Raw genomic sequence first — 22,040 nt, 5'->3', positions numbered from 1 at the left:
ACAAGTTAGCCTAAAGTGTGATTTGCTACTGAGGCAATTTGATAATAAACACATTATCGCCTCAAGGATGACTCAATATCTGAAGAGTAGATTGAGCTCAGAAACAGTCTTAATTCACCAATGTTCCCTGGGCTCTATCTGGAACATGGTGTGAAGTGCAAAGTTGGTCCACAGAAAGTCTCTTGTTCTTCTGAATTGTTATAGGTTTATTGTTATTTTATGTTATTATAGTAATATATTACATAAGTAGTGTATTTTAAATTAATATATTACTACTAATATATTAATATGCTTAATGCATTTATTAAATTATACAGAAAAATATTGTTACAATATTTTACTCTGCTCCACTGAGGAAAGAGCTTTGTTACCAAAGCTGGAAAAGTAGGATCGCGTACTTGGATGGGCTGCAGCAGTAAAGGGTAACAACAACTTGAACTGGAAACAGTAAATGACCTGGATTATTACACAAGACAAGGCTTTACATCATTTTAAGCAGAACTGATGACCAAAATCAGTTTGTAAGAATAAAGTCCAGATGTCTCTGAATGTCATAGAGTCCCCAGTTTCTTTTTTTCTTACCAACTTCAGAAAGGAAAGAAATCCCAGTAAGGTAGAAAAGCTTCCAAATAGACAATAAACGAACAACTGAAGCAGAATAAGGGCTAGACGTACATCAACAGAAACTAAGACCTGAGCATAGACAGTCTCCATCTAGCTCAGAGAAGGGCTTAACTGATAAAGCCAAGAGAATTAAAAAATAAAAGATGGACAAAGACCAGACCTGAAATAAATAGTAAACAGAAATATTTGTTATGTTAGCAATATAAGATAAAACCTTTACCTGGTGTAACTGACACAGCAGCACTACAGCTAATTGTGCTGCACAACTGTATGTAGCAGTAGATGTCAGTCCATGTGACTCTACCCAAACTCTTATATTCACATTGGAATCATAACATATTCTTTCAGTCCCACTGATGCTATGCAAAGGCAACATTAAATTTCAAAAGGTAGTTTCTTTCCAGGTAATCCAGTAAATTTATGTTTAATGGACATATGTTTTTTACAATAAAGATAATTTCTTAGCAACATAAGCGCTCTGATCCAGCTTGTTCCTAAATGGTTTATTTTTATTACAACAAAGTGGAAAGCAATGAATTATGCTGAACTTTTTCTATTCTCAGGTCTTTATTACAGAAAAAAATCTCTAGGACACAAGATGCATCCAAAATTCAGACCTACTAAAAGTTGCTTGAGGCCAAGGGCCAAACAAATGGGTTAGGCCAAATTTGCTCTTCCCTCACTGGCAACTCAACCATGCCACACTACCTTTTACCCTTTTCTGGTATTCCTCTTACACCCAAGTTCTTAGCTAGTCTTCTTTTTTCTCCAGGCTCGCCAAGACTGGTGGGCTGTACAGGAATTAACCTTGCTACTTTCCAGTTTCTTAATGACTGTGTTAACAGTGCTCAGTAATCCTGTGTCTTTATGTAACTCTTATTTTGGACCTGAGGGGGGAAAGCTAAGATGATAAACAATAAATTATCATAGCAACGGATAAGTGACCTTACAGAACAAATTCTGGCTTTTCTGCAAGCTTCAGAGCCTCATGCATCCCTGCAGCTGATAGTTTCCGGTTGATATTCCTGTATCTGCATTGCAATAGGTTGCGGTAAGTTGTCCTCAAGTCCCGATTGAAGAAGGCATATATAAAAGGGTTAATGAGAGAGTTTGCATAACCCAACCATAGAAATGTTCTCTCAACCCAGAGTGGGATACAGCTGCAGGCTGTACCACAGATGAAGGGCCTGGCGGTCGAGAGGAGGAAGAAGGGCAGCCAGCAGCCTGTGAAAGCCCCCACAATAATCCCAAGAGTGGTGGCAGCTTTCTGTTCTCTTTTAAATATGGAAATGTTTTTCTTGTCGTGCTTTAGGAGTCGTGAAAAATTAGTACATTCTTCAGATTCCTTGTGCAGTTTTACAACTCCATTCATAGAAATCCCTTCCATTTCTTCTGGCCGGGGAAAACCTGCAAACTTGTGTTTGGCAGCACTCCTCTTGGCAGCTTTGTAAATCTGATAGTACATGAAAAGCATCACTGACATTGGAATATAAAATGCAACTGCCGTGGAGTAAATGGTGTAGCCAAAGTCTTGACTGATCAAACAAACTTTTTCATCGTTTACATTTTGAGCCCAGCCAAAGAGTGGGGGTATAGTGATAGAGGCAGATAAGAGCCAAACACACAAGATCATTTTGGCCATACACTTCCCATTCTGCCTTACAGGATACGTAAGAGGTCTCGTTATTCCCAGGTACCTAGAACGATAATATAGAGTTACTATATAGTGCAGTGGTTAACTCATAACAGTTATTTCATGTAGTCTACCCTAAAATAAAATTTCTTTCGCTAAGGTTTCCATTCTACATTTTTCAATTCTCTCTTAGCTTGTATTTTTAAACCTGTAAACCTGTGAAGTTTTTGCTTGAAAATTTATAGTGCAAATATACTCTATAAAAGGTCTTTTATTCTAGAAATAAATCTCCCACTGGCTACAAAGGATTGGGATTTTAATGAATTTGTCCAGTCTTCTTACAGATAATGTAATTTTTTTGTTATTAAGGAAATTATGAAACCTAAATTTGATTCAGCTAACGTAGATGAACATGCACTCCACAAAACCTGCCACTTTTTCTGTTGAACGCATAATTAAGTCAAAAGCAGCATGAGTTCACCTTTCATTCATCCTCCTTACGTATTCAACAGTTATCACAAAATTATGGAATGCCAGGTTGGAAGACACCTCAAGGATCATCTGTTCCAACCTTTCTAGGTAGGAACACAGTTTAGATGAGCTGGCCCAGCACCTTGTCATGACCCCTGTCATTATAACTGAGATGATAACTTTTCTTTCTTGCCTTCATGTTTCAAATGGGAACAACAGACTGCAAACTTCTGCCAAGAGCAGATTATTTCAATACTACAATAATTATTTGTATCATCATTCAATAAGAAATAAATTACATTTATTCAACATTAAAGCTCTCAACAAAATAACAGTCTATCAGTGTCAGTTAAAAAAGACCTGGGGAAAAAAACAGTTTTACTAGAAGCAAAGATTAAGGTGGCAAATTGTAAAGATGTAACATGTCAAGTTTTCAGAGAAGAAGACAAAAATTAAGTGTGTTGAAAACTTCTATATTTCCTAAGTTGTGACAGCTTAAACTATGTAATTTTTTCCTAAGAATAATAATAAAAAATATCACTTTTGCCCTATATAGCTGGAAAGCAACATCCTAGCTTTGTGTTTATACTCAACTATGGAAGATATTTTTATTTCCACTCTAGCTATGGGAAGTTTCTCTTAGATGGAATTGGATGCTTTTTTTCACACTTACCATTTTTACTTTGAAATCTGGTTTCCACTGAACAGAAACCTACCTATGAGTTACCATTAATTTCTGAAATTGTTTTCTTTCTTCCCTCCCCCTCAACATAAGAAAAATCAGTGTAATTGACTTGACTACTCGTAACAGAACACATTTCAGATCAGGTTTCAGAACAACATTTTGCTTTCAAGAGGTACCACTGTTTAGCTACACAGTGAAGGTTCTGGAGGGTTACAAATAAGAAATGTAGTAACATGATTAAAAATAGGGGGGCTGGAGCATTTTTTTCTCTATTTACCTACAAAATCAAATATGAGTATTTGTCTGGCTCTGCAGAATGCTGCATTGTTGATTTTACTGCAGTGCAGTAAATTATGGCCAGTGCTGCTGCTTTATACAAGAACGCAGGTGTGTTACAGTTTTGGAAGGATAAAGAAGCATCATTTCATTATCTGTTCTGATGAGTAACATTTCAACAACATCATTGATTTCATATTACTGTTATGGCAAGTGTTACACAAAGGACAGGACTGGTTTATTTTGCCCTATTCTTATCAGCATCACAAGTAAATTACAATAGGCCAGTATTGTGCTGACGAAGCTGTGACTATGAGCTAAGAACAGTTATTAAAATTGGCTGGGATTGGAGCAGTGTGATACATGGACCACAGTATTTAAAAAGGCTGTTTCATGTACACCTCACTATCAGCATTAGAATATAGTCACCACACTAGCTCTGGTGGCTGTGACAATACTGTAGAGCCCACGAAGATTTCTCTTCTACAGCATCATGGCCAAAACAAACTGGAGTCCCAAGGAACTGAGAGTTTCCTGAGGTGCTTCAAGATGTAGAAGAGCAGGGTTAATGTGGTTAAGTTCCAGAGTTTAATTACCTGAGGGACAAGTCATCAATGTAACTGTAGCAAGGGTACATTACTAGCTGCAGCCCTTCTGGGACAGGAGTGGCACACCTTTGAAATCAATTTCAGAATAGCAGAATTTAGCTACAAAAGAGTCAAATATATCTTCTGTGCAGAAAGCTTACTTGTCACTTACAATGTGCTATTTTAAAAAGTTGGTCCACCTTCCTGAAGTGTATATTTTTCTAGCTATTACCCAGTTAGTCATTAAATAAAACATGATTATGAGGTGAGCTTTATTATGTATCTAGAAAAGTTTAACTGGTTTTCTGTAAAAATCAGATCTGTGGGCTGCATGCTGTGTGCACCTACTGATGTATCCTCATGCATCAGAATATAACAAAAAGAATTCATGAAAGCAGAAGTCTACTGAAAAGAATTGAAATTCATTAGTTTTGCCTTAGCACCATTTTTTTTGGAGGCTATCTGAGCTGCAAAAATGCTATTTGAAATTAAAAAATATTCATTACCATAAAAATACACCACCATCCTTTCTGCCTTATCCATTTTGCTAAATGCAGTATGATAGGGAAAAGAAGTGAGCAGGCGTAAATGAAGAAACTTCATATTTTTTCTCTCTATATGAAATCCATTATCCTTGAAAACTTACTTGCAAGTTCAGAATAATGTAAATCACTGCTGTTGCCTAATATACTATGGAGTCTCCAAGACTTAATGGATTCATGACCTTCAAAAGCATTGTGCCAAATTCCTTGCAAAAATATGCTTTTCAATCCTTAGTTTTTAATTACTGCCTTGCAAAACAATATTACTAAATGTAAACCAGCTGAACTTAAGATATCACTCAAAAACCTTGCAGCCTTACTGCTGGAAAGGATTAAAGTCAAATTCCCTAAAAAATCCATGTTGTGTATCTTAGCTACCCCTGTCAAGGAAGAAATGTCTTGTTATTGTGATATTTGTTCCTTTTATATGCCACAGATGTTCATTTTGATCTTGGTGGGAAAGAAACTGTGCCCCACATCTCACTTGGATAAGAAGGACATTTTCTACTAAGAAGGATATTTTCTACTGTTCCTCCTCAAAGTTTATTGACTATATGGTTCTGCCAGACAGGCAATCTGTCAATATTGCACCCAGCACAGTGAGGTCTATAACTAAGTTACTCCCCAAAAGCACAGTATTGCAGATGTATAGCCCTTTTTTCTTATAAACTGGTCATGGCATTTCTCATTCAGCCATTCAGAAGAAAGGATGCTGGGTGAAAGGAGAAAAACTAGTAGGGAGAACTTGGAACTAGTGTCTCGTGGATACAACAACAAAAATTATTGGAACTTTTCATGTATTGCATCACTGGAATCTAGAAAACAGCTCGTTGCTCAAAGAGCTCATAAGAGCAGAGAACATAGTCAAAACAGAAGGCAAATAGGTGAGGGGCTCAGTAAATTTTGTTTTAAACAAGTGTGTGTAAATGCACAAGCACATCCCCATTCTGGGTTGGCTTATTATTATTTCTTCAGTGTCTTCTCTTCCCTGTTGGAGGATCAGAAACCACCTCCTGTGCCCCAATCCCATTCAGGTGTGAGGCGCACGCAGGGTACCCAGCGCGAGGAAGGAAAAATTATCCCTTGACATCCTATTTCTGGAGCTTTGTTCAAATGTAGGAGGGAGGCAAAAAGCTCCCTCCTTTGTGAGGTGCTGTCATCTGCTATTGTGAATGATTGTCTTTTGCCACGCTCACCCACAAAACACCAACAATAGAAAAGGTAAATGAATAAGTCCTTTTTTTTTGCCCTTTAATAAAAATTTGGCTCCCTGTGATCCAGTATTCTTTCCCAATACCTCTAAATTGTTGCAGTTTAATGACAGGCAATTGTTATAGACAATTTAATGTAAAACTGTTATAACTGTATAGGTCTGCTCCTGAGAGCAGTTGATTTGCCACTTATTTTCATTCTGGCTTTTTTGATACTGATGCATTACAGTGACCACTCAGAATAGTTTTTACCCTACAGGGCTAGAAGTCTTTGTTGTCACTTGAACTGTATGTCCCACAGACATTTCATATTACAGTGTGCTCAGTATATTAAATGTTACAGCAACTGCTAAGATGTAACGTGCATGGAAAGTAGAATGGTAGATGGCAGAGGGAACAGGCATCCACAGACTGTGATATCTGTTTCTGGCACATCATTTTATCTCTCTGTCAATCTTTGTAATCCCTCTTCCCATTTATGTTGGTTTTAGCTATGTGCTTGTTGTGATGGCTGCCATACATTACTGCTTTCACAGTGGTTGTGAAACTTGAGTGTAACCATGTCCCATGAGATGTTACTATATTTAAAAATACGAAAGGTTCAATTTGGTTTATTTTCTTCTAAATACATTTATTTCATTCACTAATCTATTAAATAGTGAAAAGTAGTTTGCTTTATCTGCACTACTGCGGAGTTCACATAGTCATCTACTTATAATCTACAAGAAGTTTTCAGGAAGATCTTTCTCATCACCTTCACTTGAATAACTCTCCACTTGTGGCTGAATTGATTAGTAATTCTATATATGTAGAAGAAGATGCCAAGTTTTTCTCCACGAAAAAAAGCAGCAGTGCCAGGCATGGTGGCATTCCAGGTGAACCGGGCATGAGCAGGTTTTTTTGGTATGATGTGAAACTGATTTTTTTCAGCAGTAGGAAAGTTCCTTTCCTTTTCTTTGTGTTTGCTCCCAAGAACGCTAAATAAAGCTGTAACGTTTAAGCTGTAAAAATGGTGAACTGCTCACAGCTACATTGGAAACTTTGAGATGGGTCTAGTCCTGATACCTTTTGAAATATCCAGAAAGCAAACTGAGACTTAACAGCTACATCATCTTCAACAATGGGAAGATAATAGTAACAGGATGATGCAAATTGGCATCCTGTGTCCAGAATGTTTATTAGCTTTGTTATGTGGCTAAAAGTTAAAGAAGTAACAGAACTTGCTTCTCACTGTGACCAAAGTCACAGAGCAATAGAAAACTTAACAGCATCAAACTGTTTTGAAGCTCCTGCCCAACCCAATAATTGAATGCACCACAACATCAGGATCACTTATGACACTTTTGAAGCACATGCATGTAATTCCTCTGCCTCTGGTCTCCGTGTACTTTATAAATAGGTAGAATTCCATTATAATTAGTCCACATTCACTTCTGAGAACACACCTAATCTAAAATAAAATTATTCCAGAATCAGCCTAGCATCTTTCACTGTCTGACTTTGCTTTTATGAAGCAGATTGGATTACTCTGGAAGAGAACTAGAAACACTGAAAATTATGTAGATGCCTCCTATAGCTATTTCTACCAGGAATCTTGACATACTCTTCTGCTGTCACTTACCATTTGACTAAGAGCTGAGGTTCTTTCAGTTCTTCCTATTTTTGTATTTTAAGAGTCATAAAACTGTTTTCTTTCAAAGACACAAAAATACTTACTGCCTTGCTTTTGTGCTCTTTTTCTAGTACAACAGCTTTCCAGCTTCAATATGTATCTCCTTGTATTTGTTTCTTTGCCAACCCACAGCTATAGAATCCTGTTTGATGTCTCACCTGCAATAATAACTTATTCTCAAGAATTATTCTGCTCTACTACTGATCTTCCTTTGGTGGCTCTGATTCTCTCATGATCTTTCCTAGTTTTTCTGTACAATTCAGTGCAACATTAAGAGACACCGCAAGAGCAGGAGCACAATGCCCTGTCCTAAAAGCTGCCCAGGCTTCAGAAATAACTCTTCCTAGCATAGTGAGCTATGTAGGTCTTTTTTTCTTATGCTTTGATATATTAACAAGTGAGATAAATATAAAATAATAAGTTGAAATAATGATCAAATCTATTCTTTCTGTTATGGCTATGTTAAACCAGTATCTCTTCAGAGACTGTGTTTACACTAAGTAACAGATGTTCTCTCCCACAGACCTGCATTTAAATAGAATACAGTAAACAAACTGATCAGGGAAATATTATTCCCATTACATATTTAAGTAATTAAGGTGGAAGTAAAGGGATTTAAACATAAAAAGATCTAAGTGCTGAGTCATGAGAATTACAGTGCACAACTACGGTTTTATCATGTGAAAAGTAACCTTGTTAATACTGATCTCTGCCTTTCTGCAATACAGGCTGGCCTCATAACCATGTCATGATAACTGGCAATCTGTTGTCTCAGAAGAGAAGAAAATTTCAGAGGCAGTAAAATAAAGACTTTTCTCCTTCCCAGAAGTGAACAAAGGGATTAATTTATTTGCATATATGACAGCTTTCATAGTATATATTAGATCACTTCAAAACCTAAACATTAAATACTGTTCAATGGTAGTGAGACCGAAGAACTAGCAAAATCAAACCATTACTCTGGAGACGAAAATACTTGGTTCAGCTAGTTTTGTGCTCCATCTAGTTAAATATTGCATCTTTTCTATGTAGTGAATTAGTACGTAATTTATAAAAAGTTAAAGAGACAGTGTCTAACTTCCAATTCTTATTTGTATTTGCTAGAAACAGTTGAAGATCTACTTCTTCCCTCTCAGTCAATGCTGAATGCAATAAAATGAAAGATCTTAAATGTATGGTTTTGTATCCATTGTTTTAGATGCTTATGCTTCATGTTTTATACAATTTAAATACTATTACTGAAACAGTGATACTTTAATTTTGCTACTTGGAAGAAGGAGAATGAAATATTTCTTTGCTTTCAGCAAGGTTAACAATTTCCATTATTCCTGTTCTTCCTTTCAATTAAATGCATTTCCTATAAATAAACTATTTTTACAAAGGAAGATACTCATTCCCATGGTTAGAGTGGGATACAGGACTCTACTTTTACTGTACATAATAAATATTCTAACTTGATTTTCCTTTTTCTCAAAAATCATTGTATGGACTTCCTCTTGATGGAACTCAAGTGTAGGCTTTCCTGGCAGTGGGGGAGGATTAAGCCAATCAAAATTAAATCTGTTCATTCTAAAGGAATATAATTTGCGTAGCAGAAGATTCCATTTCTCCCAGTTTTCCTGCACTTTCATGGACTTTTTTCCTCTCATATTGCATATCTTTACAGCTTTGTGTTTTTCCTATTTATTTCAGCTCATTTTCCATTCTTCTATTTCACTTATTCTATTTTTACTTCACTTTTTTGCCCTTCCTTATTTCTGTTTCTCTCTTAGCTCTGTATTTTTCCCTCTTCACTGTTGCCTACTGATCTAAGTCATCCTTCCCATAGATGGGGGTGTGTTTGTATTCTGCTCCCATTCTAGGAAATTCATAACATATTGCCAGAAAGAGATGTGCGGTGTCTTTCCATTTGATTTCTACTATCTTAGTTGCAATTTCTGAAACCCTAGTTCTCTTTCCTTTCAGACCTTGGCAAATTTATTTTACCTGTCCTCACACTTTGCCTTTCATTTGTGGATGGATTTCAGGCCATTCCATCCTTCACCAGACTCCTGTAACCTAGATGCATTTAAAAATTGAAAAGGCTTTGGCAAAATAATATTTAGAATTAAGCTGTATGCTTTAATGGAAGACTTCCTATTTTTAAACTTCTTCAAAATGTCTGAATTCCAGCTTTGTGGTTTTCATCACCTCTGGGGAGGAATGTCTTAGCTATGGAAGTCATATTTATGATGGTCTTAGTTCTTGAGAAGTTAATCTCATGTTCTGATCCTTACCTCCAAAAATTTCTACCCTCTGCACAATAAACCTCACTGTCCTTCTGGCAATCACATAGTCTGTCAGAAGACAGGCATTAACCTTGATCTTTTGCTGAATGCCTTCATGATTAGAGGATTTACAGCCTTAGATTATACATTTTCTCATTGGAGCCACCTATATAACTGAAGATAAATTCAACTCCCTGGACTTAATTTGATCCTATTGGCTAAGCAGTACAGGAAAACTAAGAATCAGATGTCATTAGGATAACCCAGGCTTGCCAGATGACAGGCAGAGCTACTCCATACAGTTGATATTTGCTGATAGGAAAAGGTTTACTTGCTGTTTTTCCCTTAATGTGCAGGGAAGTAACTTTAAGCAAAAATGTGGTTTCTTGAAGACCCAGCCAAGGTGAAATCCCTACTGTGTGTTATACAGAGGCAGTTCCTGAGGGAAAATTAAAAAAAAAAAAAAAAAAAAAAAAAAAAGAGGAATGCAAAAGCATACATTTGGCAGATCAGGATCTGGAAAATATACCAAATCCTCATTGTGTTCTCTTTCAGGTTTCCCTCATCTTACCCCTTTTGTCCTTCACATCGAGGGGAATTGTCAAAGCTAATCAAGATTTTAGGTTTTTGCCAGTCTGTGGTACTTCTAAGATATTATTTCCTGACCCCACTCCCCATCCCTCCCTTTCCTGCCTTCAGAAAGGGTTCTTGGTCTCAAACTCACAAATTATTACCAGAGTTCAGATTGTTTGCCCTCCGATATCCTGACTGGTGGTGGCCTGTGGCAAAGACAGGCCCCATGACACCAAAGCAGCCTGCTGGCAATGTATTTTCTCTCAGTTCTGTACTCTGCCAGACACCAGCACAAACATCCCTTAGGTGAGCAATGAGGCAGTCTGATAGCCTACAGGATCTGTGTCTATATTTTGGCCAATGTATCAGTCTACTATCTTCTCTTCCAGTGTGTGTGCAGGCGCATACACACACACACACACACCCCCACACCAGATGACCCCTTTGTATCTGGCAGGAAGGTGGGTCCCAGTATGTATGTGCTACAAAGAAATTGAAACTAGAGAAAACCCCAGGGAGGACCTTGTGAGAGGGTACTGAAGTGTCTGCAGATGCACGTGGGAAGTGCCTGTGTGGATGCAGCTGAGGCCTGGATAGCTTCTTAGGACAAGTGGAGAAGACTCAGATTGGGGATGGGACACCAGGCTGTGAGTTGGAGGTTGCCAAAGCAGTGCAGGGATGTCCAGTTGAACAACACAAAGTCCCAAGTCCCTGAGCGCACTGGCTGCTCCCTGGCACCCTACTGACACAAGGTCCAGACCTCCTCTGCCCCTTGTTTTTCACAGAAGGAAGTCTAAACACAGAGGGAGCTGCAGAGAGCTCTGCTCTGAGTCATCGGGGAATGTGAGTATCAGGGTTTGCCCTGAGCATATCAGGTTGTCACCTCAGGTGAAGTTTAAGTGGCCTACCCAGAAGCACAAAATAAGCCTATAGACCCCAATCACTGGGTCATCACAAACCCAGGTTGGTGCTTTAGTTGCACAACCAGGTTTTTTTGTGTTGCTTGAGGCAAGCTAACAGAAACCCTGAACTAAAATGTGTGGGGGCTTGGTTTCAGAGCTATGAAAAACTGCCTTTTTAAAAAAATGAAAACCCTTCTTAGACTCTCATAAAGTAGAAGTGGCTAAGGTGATTTTTCTCCAACTTCACTACATGCGTCATGCTTGAATTGACATGAAACATCATCTTAAAAGGAATTATTTTGAAAGTAATAATGCTGTTTCAAAATGAAAGCCTCCTACAATTTTGATTAGAAAATCATTACTGATGTCTTTAGTACAATTAAATGAAGCATTTCAGAAACTTCCACAGTATAAGCGATGAATGAAATGAAAAATTACAGCTCACTGAACTGATAATACCACTATGTTAAAACAAAGTATCTTCAGGGAATAGTTATTTAAATGTGCTGATATTTATGTCCCCTCTCTTCCTTCCTTGAATACAAACAAACTAAACATAATATCTCCAGACAAAGCACTTAAGGAACAACCCCTGCTAAAGTACTTCTTCCCTCCTCCCTCTTCGTTCTCTTCCTCCCTCAGAAGAAACAAGTAAAATACTAGGAGGACCTGATAAAAATTCTCCTCTTTGCTTCTCCATGACAGCCGTAATGAACACCTGCATAGTGATCATAAGTTAATTTTAACACACAGCACATCTACTTTGACACTTTTGGCTGTGTCCATAGCTGTACTGGCCTGAAGCTAGCTCTGAACTTGTCAAAAATGACAAAAAAATTTTGCTGTGTTCCATTGGGTTGGGTATATAAAAATCGTGAAAATTCACCTCAAGTTTATTTTTTTTGCCCAAACTCAACAGGAAAAAACCCACAGTATATCAATAAACTGTGTTAGATACACAGGAAAATCTAAATCTACAGCAGGTTTAATTAGATGTCTTATAAGAAGGCAAATAGCATCCTGGCCTGCATCAAGAATAATGTGGCCAGCAGGACTAGGGAAGTGATTGTGCCCCTGTACTTGGCATTGTGTTCAGTTTTGGGCCCCTCACTGTAAGGACATTGAGGTGCTGGAGCGTGTCCAGAGGAGAGCTACCAAGCTGGTGAAGGGTCTAGAGAACAAGTCATACAAGGAGTGGCTGACGGAACTGGGGTTGTTTAGTTTGGAGGAGACTGAGGGGAGACCTCATCACCCTCTACAACTACCTGAAAGGAGGTTGTTGGAGGTAGGTGTTGGCCTCTTCCATCAAGTGTATAATGAAAGAAGCAGAGGAAACGGCTGGAAGCTGTGGCAGGGGAGGTTCAGATTGGATACTTGGAAGAATTTCTATACCGAAAGAGTGGTCAGGCACTGGAACAGCCTGCCCAGGGAGGTGGTTGCATCATCATCCTTCGAGGTATTCAAGAAACATGTAGATGAGGCACTTCAGGGCATGCTCTAGTGGCCAAGGTTGTGGGGCTTTTTTGTGGGTGGTTTTTGGTGGGGTGTGTGTGGTTGTTTGTGGTTTGTTGTTGGGTTTTTTTGGATTTGAGGGTGGTTGTGTGTTGATGGTTGGACTCGGTGATCTCAGGGGTCCTTTCCAACCATGACAATTCTGTGATTCTGTTGTGGATGCCCCCTCCCTGGAAGTGTTCAAGGCCAGGTTGGATGGGGCTTTGAGCAACAAGGTGTAGTGGGAGGTGTCCCTGCCCATGCAGGGGGGTTGGAACTAGGTGATCTTTAGGGTCCCTTCCAACCCAAACCATTCCATGATTCTGATTGTATGATTTCTAAAACTTTGGGAAAAGGAACCCTCAATGAAAAGAGGTCTGAAAGCAAAAAGGAACTCCACTAAGAACAGAAGTGAAAAATGGCAACTTTGGGATTGTAACTGAGGTACTGTAGCAGCCAAAGCATCTAAGTAATTATTTTGCACTGTATTTCCTCAAACACCAACAAATTCTGGCTGACTTAACTTAGATCTGTGAAGCTTTACTTGAGAATCGCAGGAAACAAAGCAAAGAATGTTGTAAGGCTGAGTCAATTAAAACAAAACAAAGCCAACAACAACAAAACTACCCAAAACATGAGGTAGGGAGTTTGTGATGAAATTCCAGAGTGTTAGCAACTAACTACAACTCTAGTCAATGCACTAGAAGCCAGAATAAGCTATCTCTGCTTAAAGTCAACACACTAACAGGTATCTAGCAGTGCTGTGTGAGGAACGAAATGAGCCATACTGTATTTCATGAAAGCTTAAAAATTTGCCTTCATTCTGAACTTTATAAAGGAAAAATCCAAAGGTTTTCTTTTGGGTGTTTGGTTTTTTTTATCCTGAATTGACTGGTTAGAAACACAATGGTGTACTGAACCCTGCTTTTCACATAGAAACAAAAGGAACAGAGACAGCTTGTTCTAAATATCAAAAAAGGACATATCCAAAAAACCCACAAGTGTTACTTTAAAAATAGATATTCTAGTAAAATCAACTCAGTTTAATAAAATACTTGGATAGCAAAGCATTCTATTCTGAACCCCTAAAATACATGCATTTAACAATGCAGACTTTGGAGTTGCTTCTCCTCTACAGTAGTAACAGCATGTCTCACGTCCTAATATGAATAGGTCCTGTCACAGGAAGAAATAATAACCTCTTTTGGAAGGGGCAGCAGTGGGCTGGAAAGCACACAGGATGAGGGGAAGGTATCAAGGAAGGAAGGCAGGCAGTTAGATCAAACTGTGTATCTGCAATTCAAGAACCTTTTAGAAAACTGCTATTCACAGTCCTTTCCAAAAGAAACTTCTGAAGCAGGGACTGATCAGAAGATAGTAAGGTGATTCCTTCCCTGTAACTTATCCAAACAGCTAATTATTTGCCTTTTCTTGATATTTTTTGCAGTATATTGTATATTCAGTATATGGTACAGAATCAGGTTATATCTCATCATCTTTCATGTCAATGAACATGAGGTCTACTGTAGCTACCACATCTCTCAACCATATGTCATATATTTCCTTAGCACTCATTTTAACTAACATATTTATTTAGAGCGTGTTTATACATCAGATTCCAAGTACTCCTTTCACATGTAATCCTCCTGCTTGCTGTCATTTTCCGCAGAAAATGTCTTATTCGGTGATATTTTGGAATTCAATTTCAATAAATAAATTGCTCAGATCAAGCTCTTCTCTATAATCTGGAAATAGAACTGTTGCAGGAATTTAATATTAACTTCACAAATATTTCTTCCCTTTGAAGTCACACAGAATCCTTAAATACACAACCCCAGGTGCCCTTTAACAGAAGGAGAAGGTTAAAGGGGAGAAATATCTAGTGATGAAAAATAACTGCAGCAAAACCCAAACTGTGGTGGGTTAAACTGCATGCTCAGCCCTTCACAACCACAGCACCTAATAGTTCATTTATCATAATTTGTATTCATTTTTACCAGCAGGTTTGAGAATGAAGAAAGTAATGGCCATATGGCCATTTTAAGGTCCTTCTTGTGTTGTTTAATTCACAGGCAAACAGTCCACTATGCTATTTTTATTTCAGTTATTTTTGAAAAAATGAAGCTTGTGTTCTGCTAATTACCAAACTCATTTAGCAAAAATAGCTTTTAATATGGGACAATAGACTCTTGAGGAACTACAAGCACTATTGTTGCTAAAACTGCTTTTGCTAAGAAGCGGGTCTCCAAATGCAGACTCTTAAGCTAAAAGAGAAACTGCAGCACATAACAATGGAAAAATTAAGTCTTTAGAGCCAAAGCTCTGTTATTTTTAGCATCAAAGCATCTTATTAGACTATTAAATAAAAGCTTTGCATCTTGTCAGCAGCTGTTTTGGATCACGTATATAAATATTTCCAAGTACTTTGTGGCCAGACAACACTGACTTTGTTCAGGGATTTAGTATTTCAACTCTTTGTTAAATGTCAACTTCTATGGCAAATAAAATTTAACAATCCACATGGAGAACTGTTTACAGGAAATTATTCTGGCAAATGGTACTCTGTATCTGAAATATTTCATGACAGTCACAACATGTTTTCATAGTTTGTATTCATGATGACAGTAATGTTGCAAATTCTACAACAAGTTTAGATAATAGCATATACTTCTGTTATCTATGCTTATGCCTTCTATTGCCATCTTCTAATTTTTAAAATCCTCTAGGCCAGTATTCTTTACTTTGACTTGCAAATCCCTGCATTTTGTAGTATCGGAACAGACCTCTAACTAGTAAAAACACACTGACATCAGACAGGTTTTTTTTAGTGTCCCCCTCCGGAGATCAGCAAACCATATGCTGAAATACATTGTCCCTAGTCTCTAATGCACCTCTCATGAAAAGCAACCAGTTTATAAAAAAGGTACTTAAAGAAAGCTCTGTATCTGTGGTTCAATTTAACATGCAGCAGCAAAAGGCCACATGTCTGATTGCAGGTACTTGTACAGCTGATGAAAAATTCTTTTTCCAATGCCTGGAAAGTTACTGATCAGTATTCTCCAGTGCAAGAATACTCAGTTAATGTCTGAGATACAACAAACTCTGCCTCATCTCCTTTGGTTCCTGAGCAGTTTTTTCCCCTGCTCTACCTTGCAGGACAAATAGCTCCCAATGTGGGAAAAGTGATACCTTCTCTACCTCCGCTTCCCGCAGTCTCATTTAAGTAACATAAAAAACTGTAAACAAAAAGGGATAACCAACTTTACTCATGGTTATATTTTTAATTTACACTTTCACAAGCTAAAAACCTTGGGTTTAAGTTTTTGGCAGTACCAAAAAAACCCACCCATTTCCTTGTCCTATCTCAGGAGAAAACTTTGGTGCCAGTTTTTTCATCAAGACACAATGTACCGCTGTAAGAATAGACTTCTCCCTGGTTTCTTCTTAATTTTAAAAAAGTTATTTTTGTAATGTCCTTCCTTGGATATGCAAAGACATAACAAAACAATTCCTATGGTCAGGAACAGGTTACAGTGTAAGTAACTGCACCTCTTGCAGGCTGCCTACATAACATGGAAAGGGAGACCTCAGAAAGGTACCTAAAGAAGTGTGGTCATGTTAGTACAGCAGAACACCCCAGCTTCATTTTCTCCTTTGGAGCTGGCTCTCAGTGAGAGATACAGGTTGGACTGCTTTATACTACTTCATGTAACCCACTTCCAAGTCAACTTCTTCATCTCAGGATGTGGGAGCAAAAATGTACGTTACACCTCTTTTCAATGTAAATGATAAACCAGGGCTTGCAGAAGTGCTCAGCAAGAGATTATCTGCAACTTGAGGAATGTTCTGTAAGTGGACTAAATTAGAAAAACTACATGGAAAGGAATAAAAACAAATCTGTTTTTTCTCCACTGGAGTGCATCAGTGCTGTCTGTATCTTTCATAAGCTAGACAAGTTATTTACAGACATAGAAAGAGTACAGCTCTTTATCAGGTTGACCAGCTGAAAGAATGGCTCTTGTGACAGTGGTGGTAGTTAGGCAGTAGCTACCATGTTAATCCCAAAACTTTTTTCTGCAATATAGACTTCAATTGTAGTAACTCCATCACATACTTTTCCTATCATTCCTTTTAGATTTTTCTTGATCCCTGACTTATTTCTGCATATATAGAAGGTTTCTGCTATTCTCAAGCCTGTGACAAACTGAACAAGGTCTCAGGGGGCACTGCATGTGGGTGCCTACATTTATTATGGATCCAAAATGTATTACATACAGGATTTTTTGATACCTATCTCTACATAAGTAGTCTACATGTATTTTCTGAAGGAACTGAGCAGGGCTGGCAGAACGGGCCAAGCCTTTTCCACCCGTGGCAAGAAAGCAGAAGAAGAGTTTCCTACAGGAAAGCCACGCAGGGCTTTTAGGTGCCATCTGTCTTAGGAAATTGCTGACAAGGTTTTCAGGTCACATTTTCCATTTTGGATGTATACAGAATTTAGGCACCTTGATTCCATTTAAAGCACTAAAGTCTTTATTTCAATTTAGTCCTGAATTACTCTTTGAGGCACCGAACTCCTCGGTTTCCAAATATGCACCAAGGACACTTGCAAGGGGTGAGCTTTAGGAATTGAGATACTCTAAGCTGAAGCATAAGTACTCATACTACTTGGAGTATGGCAAAAGATACCAAACAGGGAGGGAGAACAGATTATTGTATATAAAAATCTAAGGAATTACCAAAAAAGTAAACTTTGGTATCATTTGCATACAAATTCTAAATTCTCATCAATTTAATGGAAGTCTGGAATACACATGAATTGTTGGCTAAGATACAGACTGGAGAAGTTCCCTAAAAAATATTTCATTACTTGTGTGGGTGTGGGGAGTTATAATTTATCAAGGCTATCTGAGTAGTTATGTTACTTTATCACTTTCCAAGCCAAAGAGCTATTTTAAAATTGTATTTAAAATTACTACTTATGCAGTTATCCAGTGGATACTCTCCAAAACAGGATTTCTGTAGCTATCTTGGGTCAGAAAAACATGATGAATCAGCAGGCAAACAACACAAGTTTAAATTCAATTAATTCCTTTTATATGTTCATTCACCCATTAAGATGTGGTTTGTATCCATCCCTCACAATTCATTCCTAGTCTTTGCTCACTCTTAAATGCAAAAGAATCTAAATGTGGCATAATTTATTTGAGACCAGAACAGTGGAGCCTTAAGAGAAACAAAAATCCACGAAAACAACAAAAACAAACACACTAATAAGAAATGCTTGAAGGAGACTACCATTAATTGAGGTACAATGATCCTGCAAAAGTCTCTGTAACTCCTACCTTTCTCCAGAATTAGCCCTCATACCATGGCTGGCCACTATAGCAAAACTAATATTGATTGTCTGGGTATCATGCTGTCTTGCCTGTTTAATCCTGAAATTTGAAAAGGGATAAATACTCTTACCTCTCTGTCACATTTGTTTTAGTTCTGACAGACCCACCTATATGCAGACAGCCTTCTTCCAAAGCAGGGGCTTAAATAACATAGAGATACTTCAAAAATAACATACTCATCTCTGGTCACTCTGATAAAAGATCTACAGAGGTTTTCATGTTGTGATATAAAAGGAAAGATACAATCTGAAAAACAGCATAATATTCCAATCTTGTTATTATGAACAATATCTCATTCTTTCCACAAATGTAGTTATTTGTGGATGATAAAATTACTTTTTCAGACTAGCTTCTTTCTTGTGCACTCTGTTCAGTTAAGAGATCCCCATAATAGCATAATAACATATACTGTAAAGTCTTAACATTTCTAAAACCTGGAGTGAAAGCAACATAAAAAATAAGAGAAGTACTTTATGTGTCTGGCTAGGAAAAAAATAAATAAATAAAAGATGTTTTTTTTCAACAAAATGAAAACAGTCTACTTGTAGATTCCATGCTAATCTGCATCTTTCAGAGTTTTCCAACTAATAAATTCAGCTGAAAAATGCATCCACCACTGCACAGCTTGTAGCAAAATTTGTGGAATAGGCCTGCTAGCTGCTTACATTTCAGTGGCATGAGCTGAGTAGCACATATTTGTGCAAAGGAAAAAAAATCAAAAAGATTCTTCAATTTACTCATTTTGTCCTGTTTGAAACAGCCTCAAAGCCTTTTTTACCAGACGTATTTTTCTGCCTGATAGAATATACTATCTCTCCTTAGAAACCTTGCTTAATTGTTTGCACACAAATATATTTTCTTAAAAAGATTAATTCAATAGTAACACTCTTTCAGCTATTTACTTTCAACTGATTCTTCTATCTACTTCAGGAAGAATCCAGAGGTTTAGCACAACGCAAATTTGAAAATATCTAACTTATTTGATGTCTCTGCACTGCTTGCAAATAAATGGCCTCCTCTTTCCCTCTAGGAGAGACCTTTCTGGATCACAACAAAGGCTTTCTAAGCTATTCTATAGAGCTGGAGGCAGTGCTATTCATAATTATTCTTCAAAAACGTTCTTTTTTGCCCTATCTTAACCCTTCTCTCTAAGCAAATGTCTCGCACATGACCCTAGGACCGCTTAATGTACTATGAGGTTTAAGTGTAAATGACACTGATGATGTAGCATGGTGGATTTCATTCACTCCTCCCCTGCTTTGGGATTTCCTGGTTCATCTTGTATTTGCATTCTATTTGTATTCTTGTTAATGAAAATCAGTCATTCATAATAGCTTATATTCTGCTCTGAATACATAGCTATGCCTCTTGTCAGTATTTTGGGAGAGGAGAGAGAGAAGAGAGAATTGTAAGAAGACAGCAAGAGACTAAATCATCACTGTGACCAGATCAGTCAAAGCTCCTGTTCAGCATACAGCAGTGACCTCAAATGTTAAGCTAAGAAATGAAAAAGAGTAAAACTAAATTACTCCAGTGATAGAGTGTGAATCAGTCACACATCCTTACTTGGGTAAGAAAGCTCAATTAGGTTAGTTTGTCTTTAAAAGGTTATTAGAAATGGATGTAGAGAGCTCAGACATGGACATCAAGAATGATCAAAGAAGGGAATTACTTCATCTGGAGAGAGTGGAAAAATGAAAACACCCATCTTAAAAATAAATAGGATAGAAAAAAAAAGAATAATTATGGAAAGGTAGAGAAACCTATTCTTACAATACTGGAATTCAGTTTAAAGTCAGCAAATTTCAAGGCAACAACAGAAAAAAAAATAAATCCCACAACAGTCCACTCTTTCATATTCAGTTAAAGTCTGTAAGTGGATTTCATTGCTGCAAGATGCTTTGCAGAATTCAGGTAACTTTTAACCATTAGAGAAGTCAGAGGGAGCAGGGGATGCTTGTGCAGAAATTACAGCTTTGAAATTAATACAAACTGTGACTCTTCACGCATGAAACAACCTCTGGTTACTATGGAAAACTCTTCTGAAAGACTTTATTTGCAGAAACTTAATGCAGAGTTATTTCCCAAAACTTTCTGAAGTAGACAGCCAAGGCTGCTGTTAGATATCAGACTTGATAAACTAGTTCTACCATCTGGTTAGGAAGTTCTCCAATTTCTGCTAATTGTGTTGAGTTTTACTGAAGTGTCTTCCTATTGATGCTAAAATTCTCAGCAAAGGTTTTAGACAGTGGAAAAGGGAAGTTACAGGCTGAAACTTATTTTACAATGGGACCTGCATGAAATAAAGGAATCTTAGCCTCCCTCTCCAGAGAAGAGCTTAGACATGGCCAAACGTGATATCTTAGGTATGGCCTTTACATCATAAAGGAATGCCTAAGGTCCTCTTCTGCAATCTGTCTACACCTCCTTATTGCCCCAATGCCTGTCTGTTTTGGAAGCTATATGACAGTGGGTATAGTTGGTTTTTAAGAAGGCAGAAGAAACTCAAGTAAAAAACCCAAACAAACAAAAAACCCCAACCCCCACCAATATTTGAAAGACATTTTTCCTTCAAATAAAAGGTTATTTGTCAAAAATTGTTTTATCTGTTGAAATTGAGCTGTTCTAGTATTCTACTATAATAATTAGCTGTAATTCTGACTCTTTTCTGCTCTGGTAAAACTCGACTGAACCCGGTGAGGTTACACTGTCACCAGGTTCGGAAGATTCAGCTCAGATCTAGCTGTGGTATAAGGCAGTTTAAAGACATACGTTGCAAATTTTAAAGCGGCTGTCACTATTTTTAAAGCGGCCACATTGTTTTTAAAGAACCACAGTAAAGGGACAGAGTTTAGTTCCAGCTTTGCTCTGACATTCAAACTCTAAAATGACAGCAGGGAGGTTACCCAGAGGGATACCTGGGCACCTGGGCTGGGACAGGGGGAGGCAGCACGCACCGCTCCGGAGAGCTCCTTCGGGAGGGAGAGGCTGCAAGGGTTGCTCTCGCCTCTGTCCCTGCTTTTAGCTTGTCTACAGCTGCCGAAGGAGGCAGAAGAGACGCCGGTGGACCCGCAAGTCTCCAGCGCTGACCGCTGTCCTCGGTCCCCGCGCAGCGGCGCGGTGCCGGCCCCGCGGTGCGCAGCGAGCGGCTGGGGAACACGGACGGCCGCGGGTCTCACCTGTCGATACTTATCACGCAGAGAGTCATGATGGAGGCCGTGCAGCACATGACATCCATGGCGATGAAGACGTTGCAGAAGAGGCGCCCGAAGATCCACTCGCCGCCGATGAGGTCGGTCACGCTGACGAAGGGCATGACAGCCAGGGCCACCGAGAGGTCGGCCAGGGCCAGCGAGACGATCAGATAGTTGGAGGGCTGCCGCAGCTTCTTCACGAAGCAGACAGAGATGACCACCAGGCAGTTGCCGGCGATGGTCAGCAGGGTGATGAGGGAGAGGACGGCGCCGATGACAACTTTCTCCACGTTGCCGTAGCTGAGGATCTGCTCCCCGCACTGGGAGTCGTTGGCAGGGAGGGGGCTCGCCGTGGGCAGCACCGACGGGGGGGGAGACGGGCCGAGCTTTGCCAGGCTACGCGGGGGCCAGGAGCCGGCGATCATCCCACCGCCGCTCAGCGCCCGCGGGTCCTCCAGGACCAAGGGCCGGAGGTTACCGTAGAGGTGACTGCTGTTGAGGGCGAGGACCATG

General features: G+C 38.7%; 1 protein-coding gene across 1 annotated transcript; it reads right to left on the bottom strand.

Moving 5' to 3' along the window:
• Nucleotides 1-259: 259 nt before the first annotated feature.
• On the bottom strand, nt 260-22,040 carry HTR7 (5-hydroxytryptamine receptor 7). Its single transcript, XM_051619436.1, has 2 exons — nt 21,513-22,040; nt 260-2,321 (listed from the first exon to the last, which is right to left on the bottom strand). Exons 1-2 carry the CDS (start codon nt 22,037-22,039, stop codon nt 1,571-1,573), a joined length of 1,278 nt encoding a protein of 425 aa, XP_051475396.1. The 5' UTR covers nt 22,040; the 3' UTR covers nt 260-1,570.

The sequence above is a fragment of the Apus apus genome, chromosome 4, assembly GCF_020740795.1.
Source record: "Apus apus isolate bApuApu2 chromosome 4, bApuApu2.pri.cur, whole genome shotgun sequence".
Classification (NCBI taxonomy): Eukaryota; Metazoa; Chordata; class Aves; order Apodiformes; family Apodidae; genus Apus; species Apus apus.
Note: the sequence above shows the minus strand (reverse complement) of the source record. Positions and strands in the feature narration are given on the sequence as shown.

What these genes read in the sequence shown, in the direction of transcription:
- HTR7 (XM_051619436.1), bottom strand. Translation starts at nt 22,039, where the DNA reads ATGGTCCTCGCCCTCAACAGCAGTCACCTCTACGGTAACCTCCGGCCC. An exon ending in TGCGTGATAAGTATCGACAG is followed by an intron (nt 2,322 to 21,512) that starts GTGAGACCCGCG and finishes TTATCGTTCTAG; the next exon opens with GTACCTGGGAATAACGAGAC.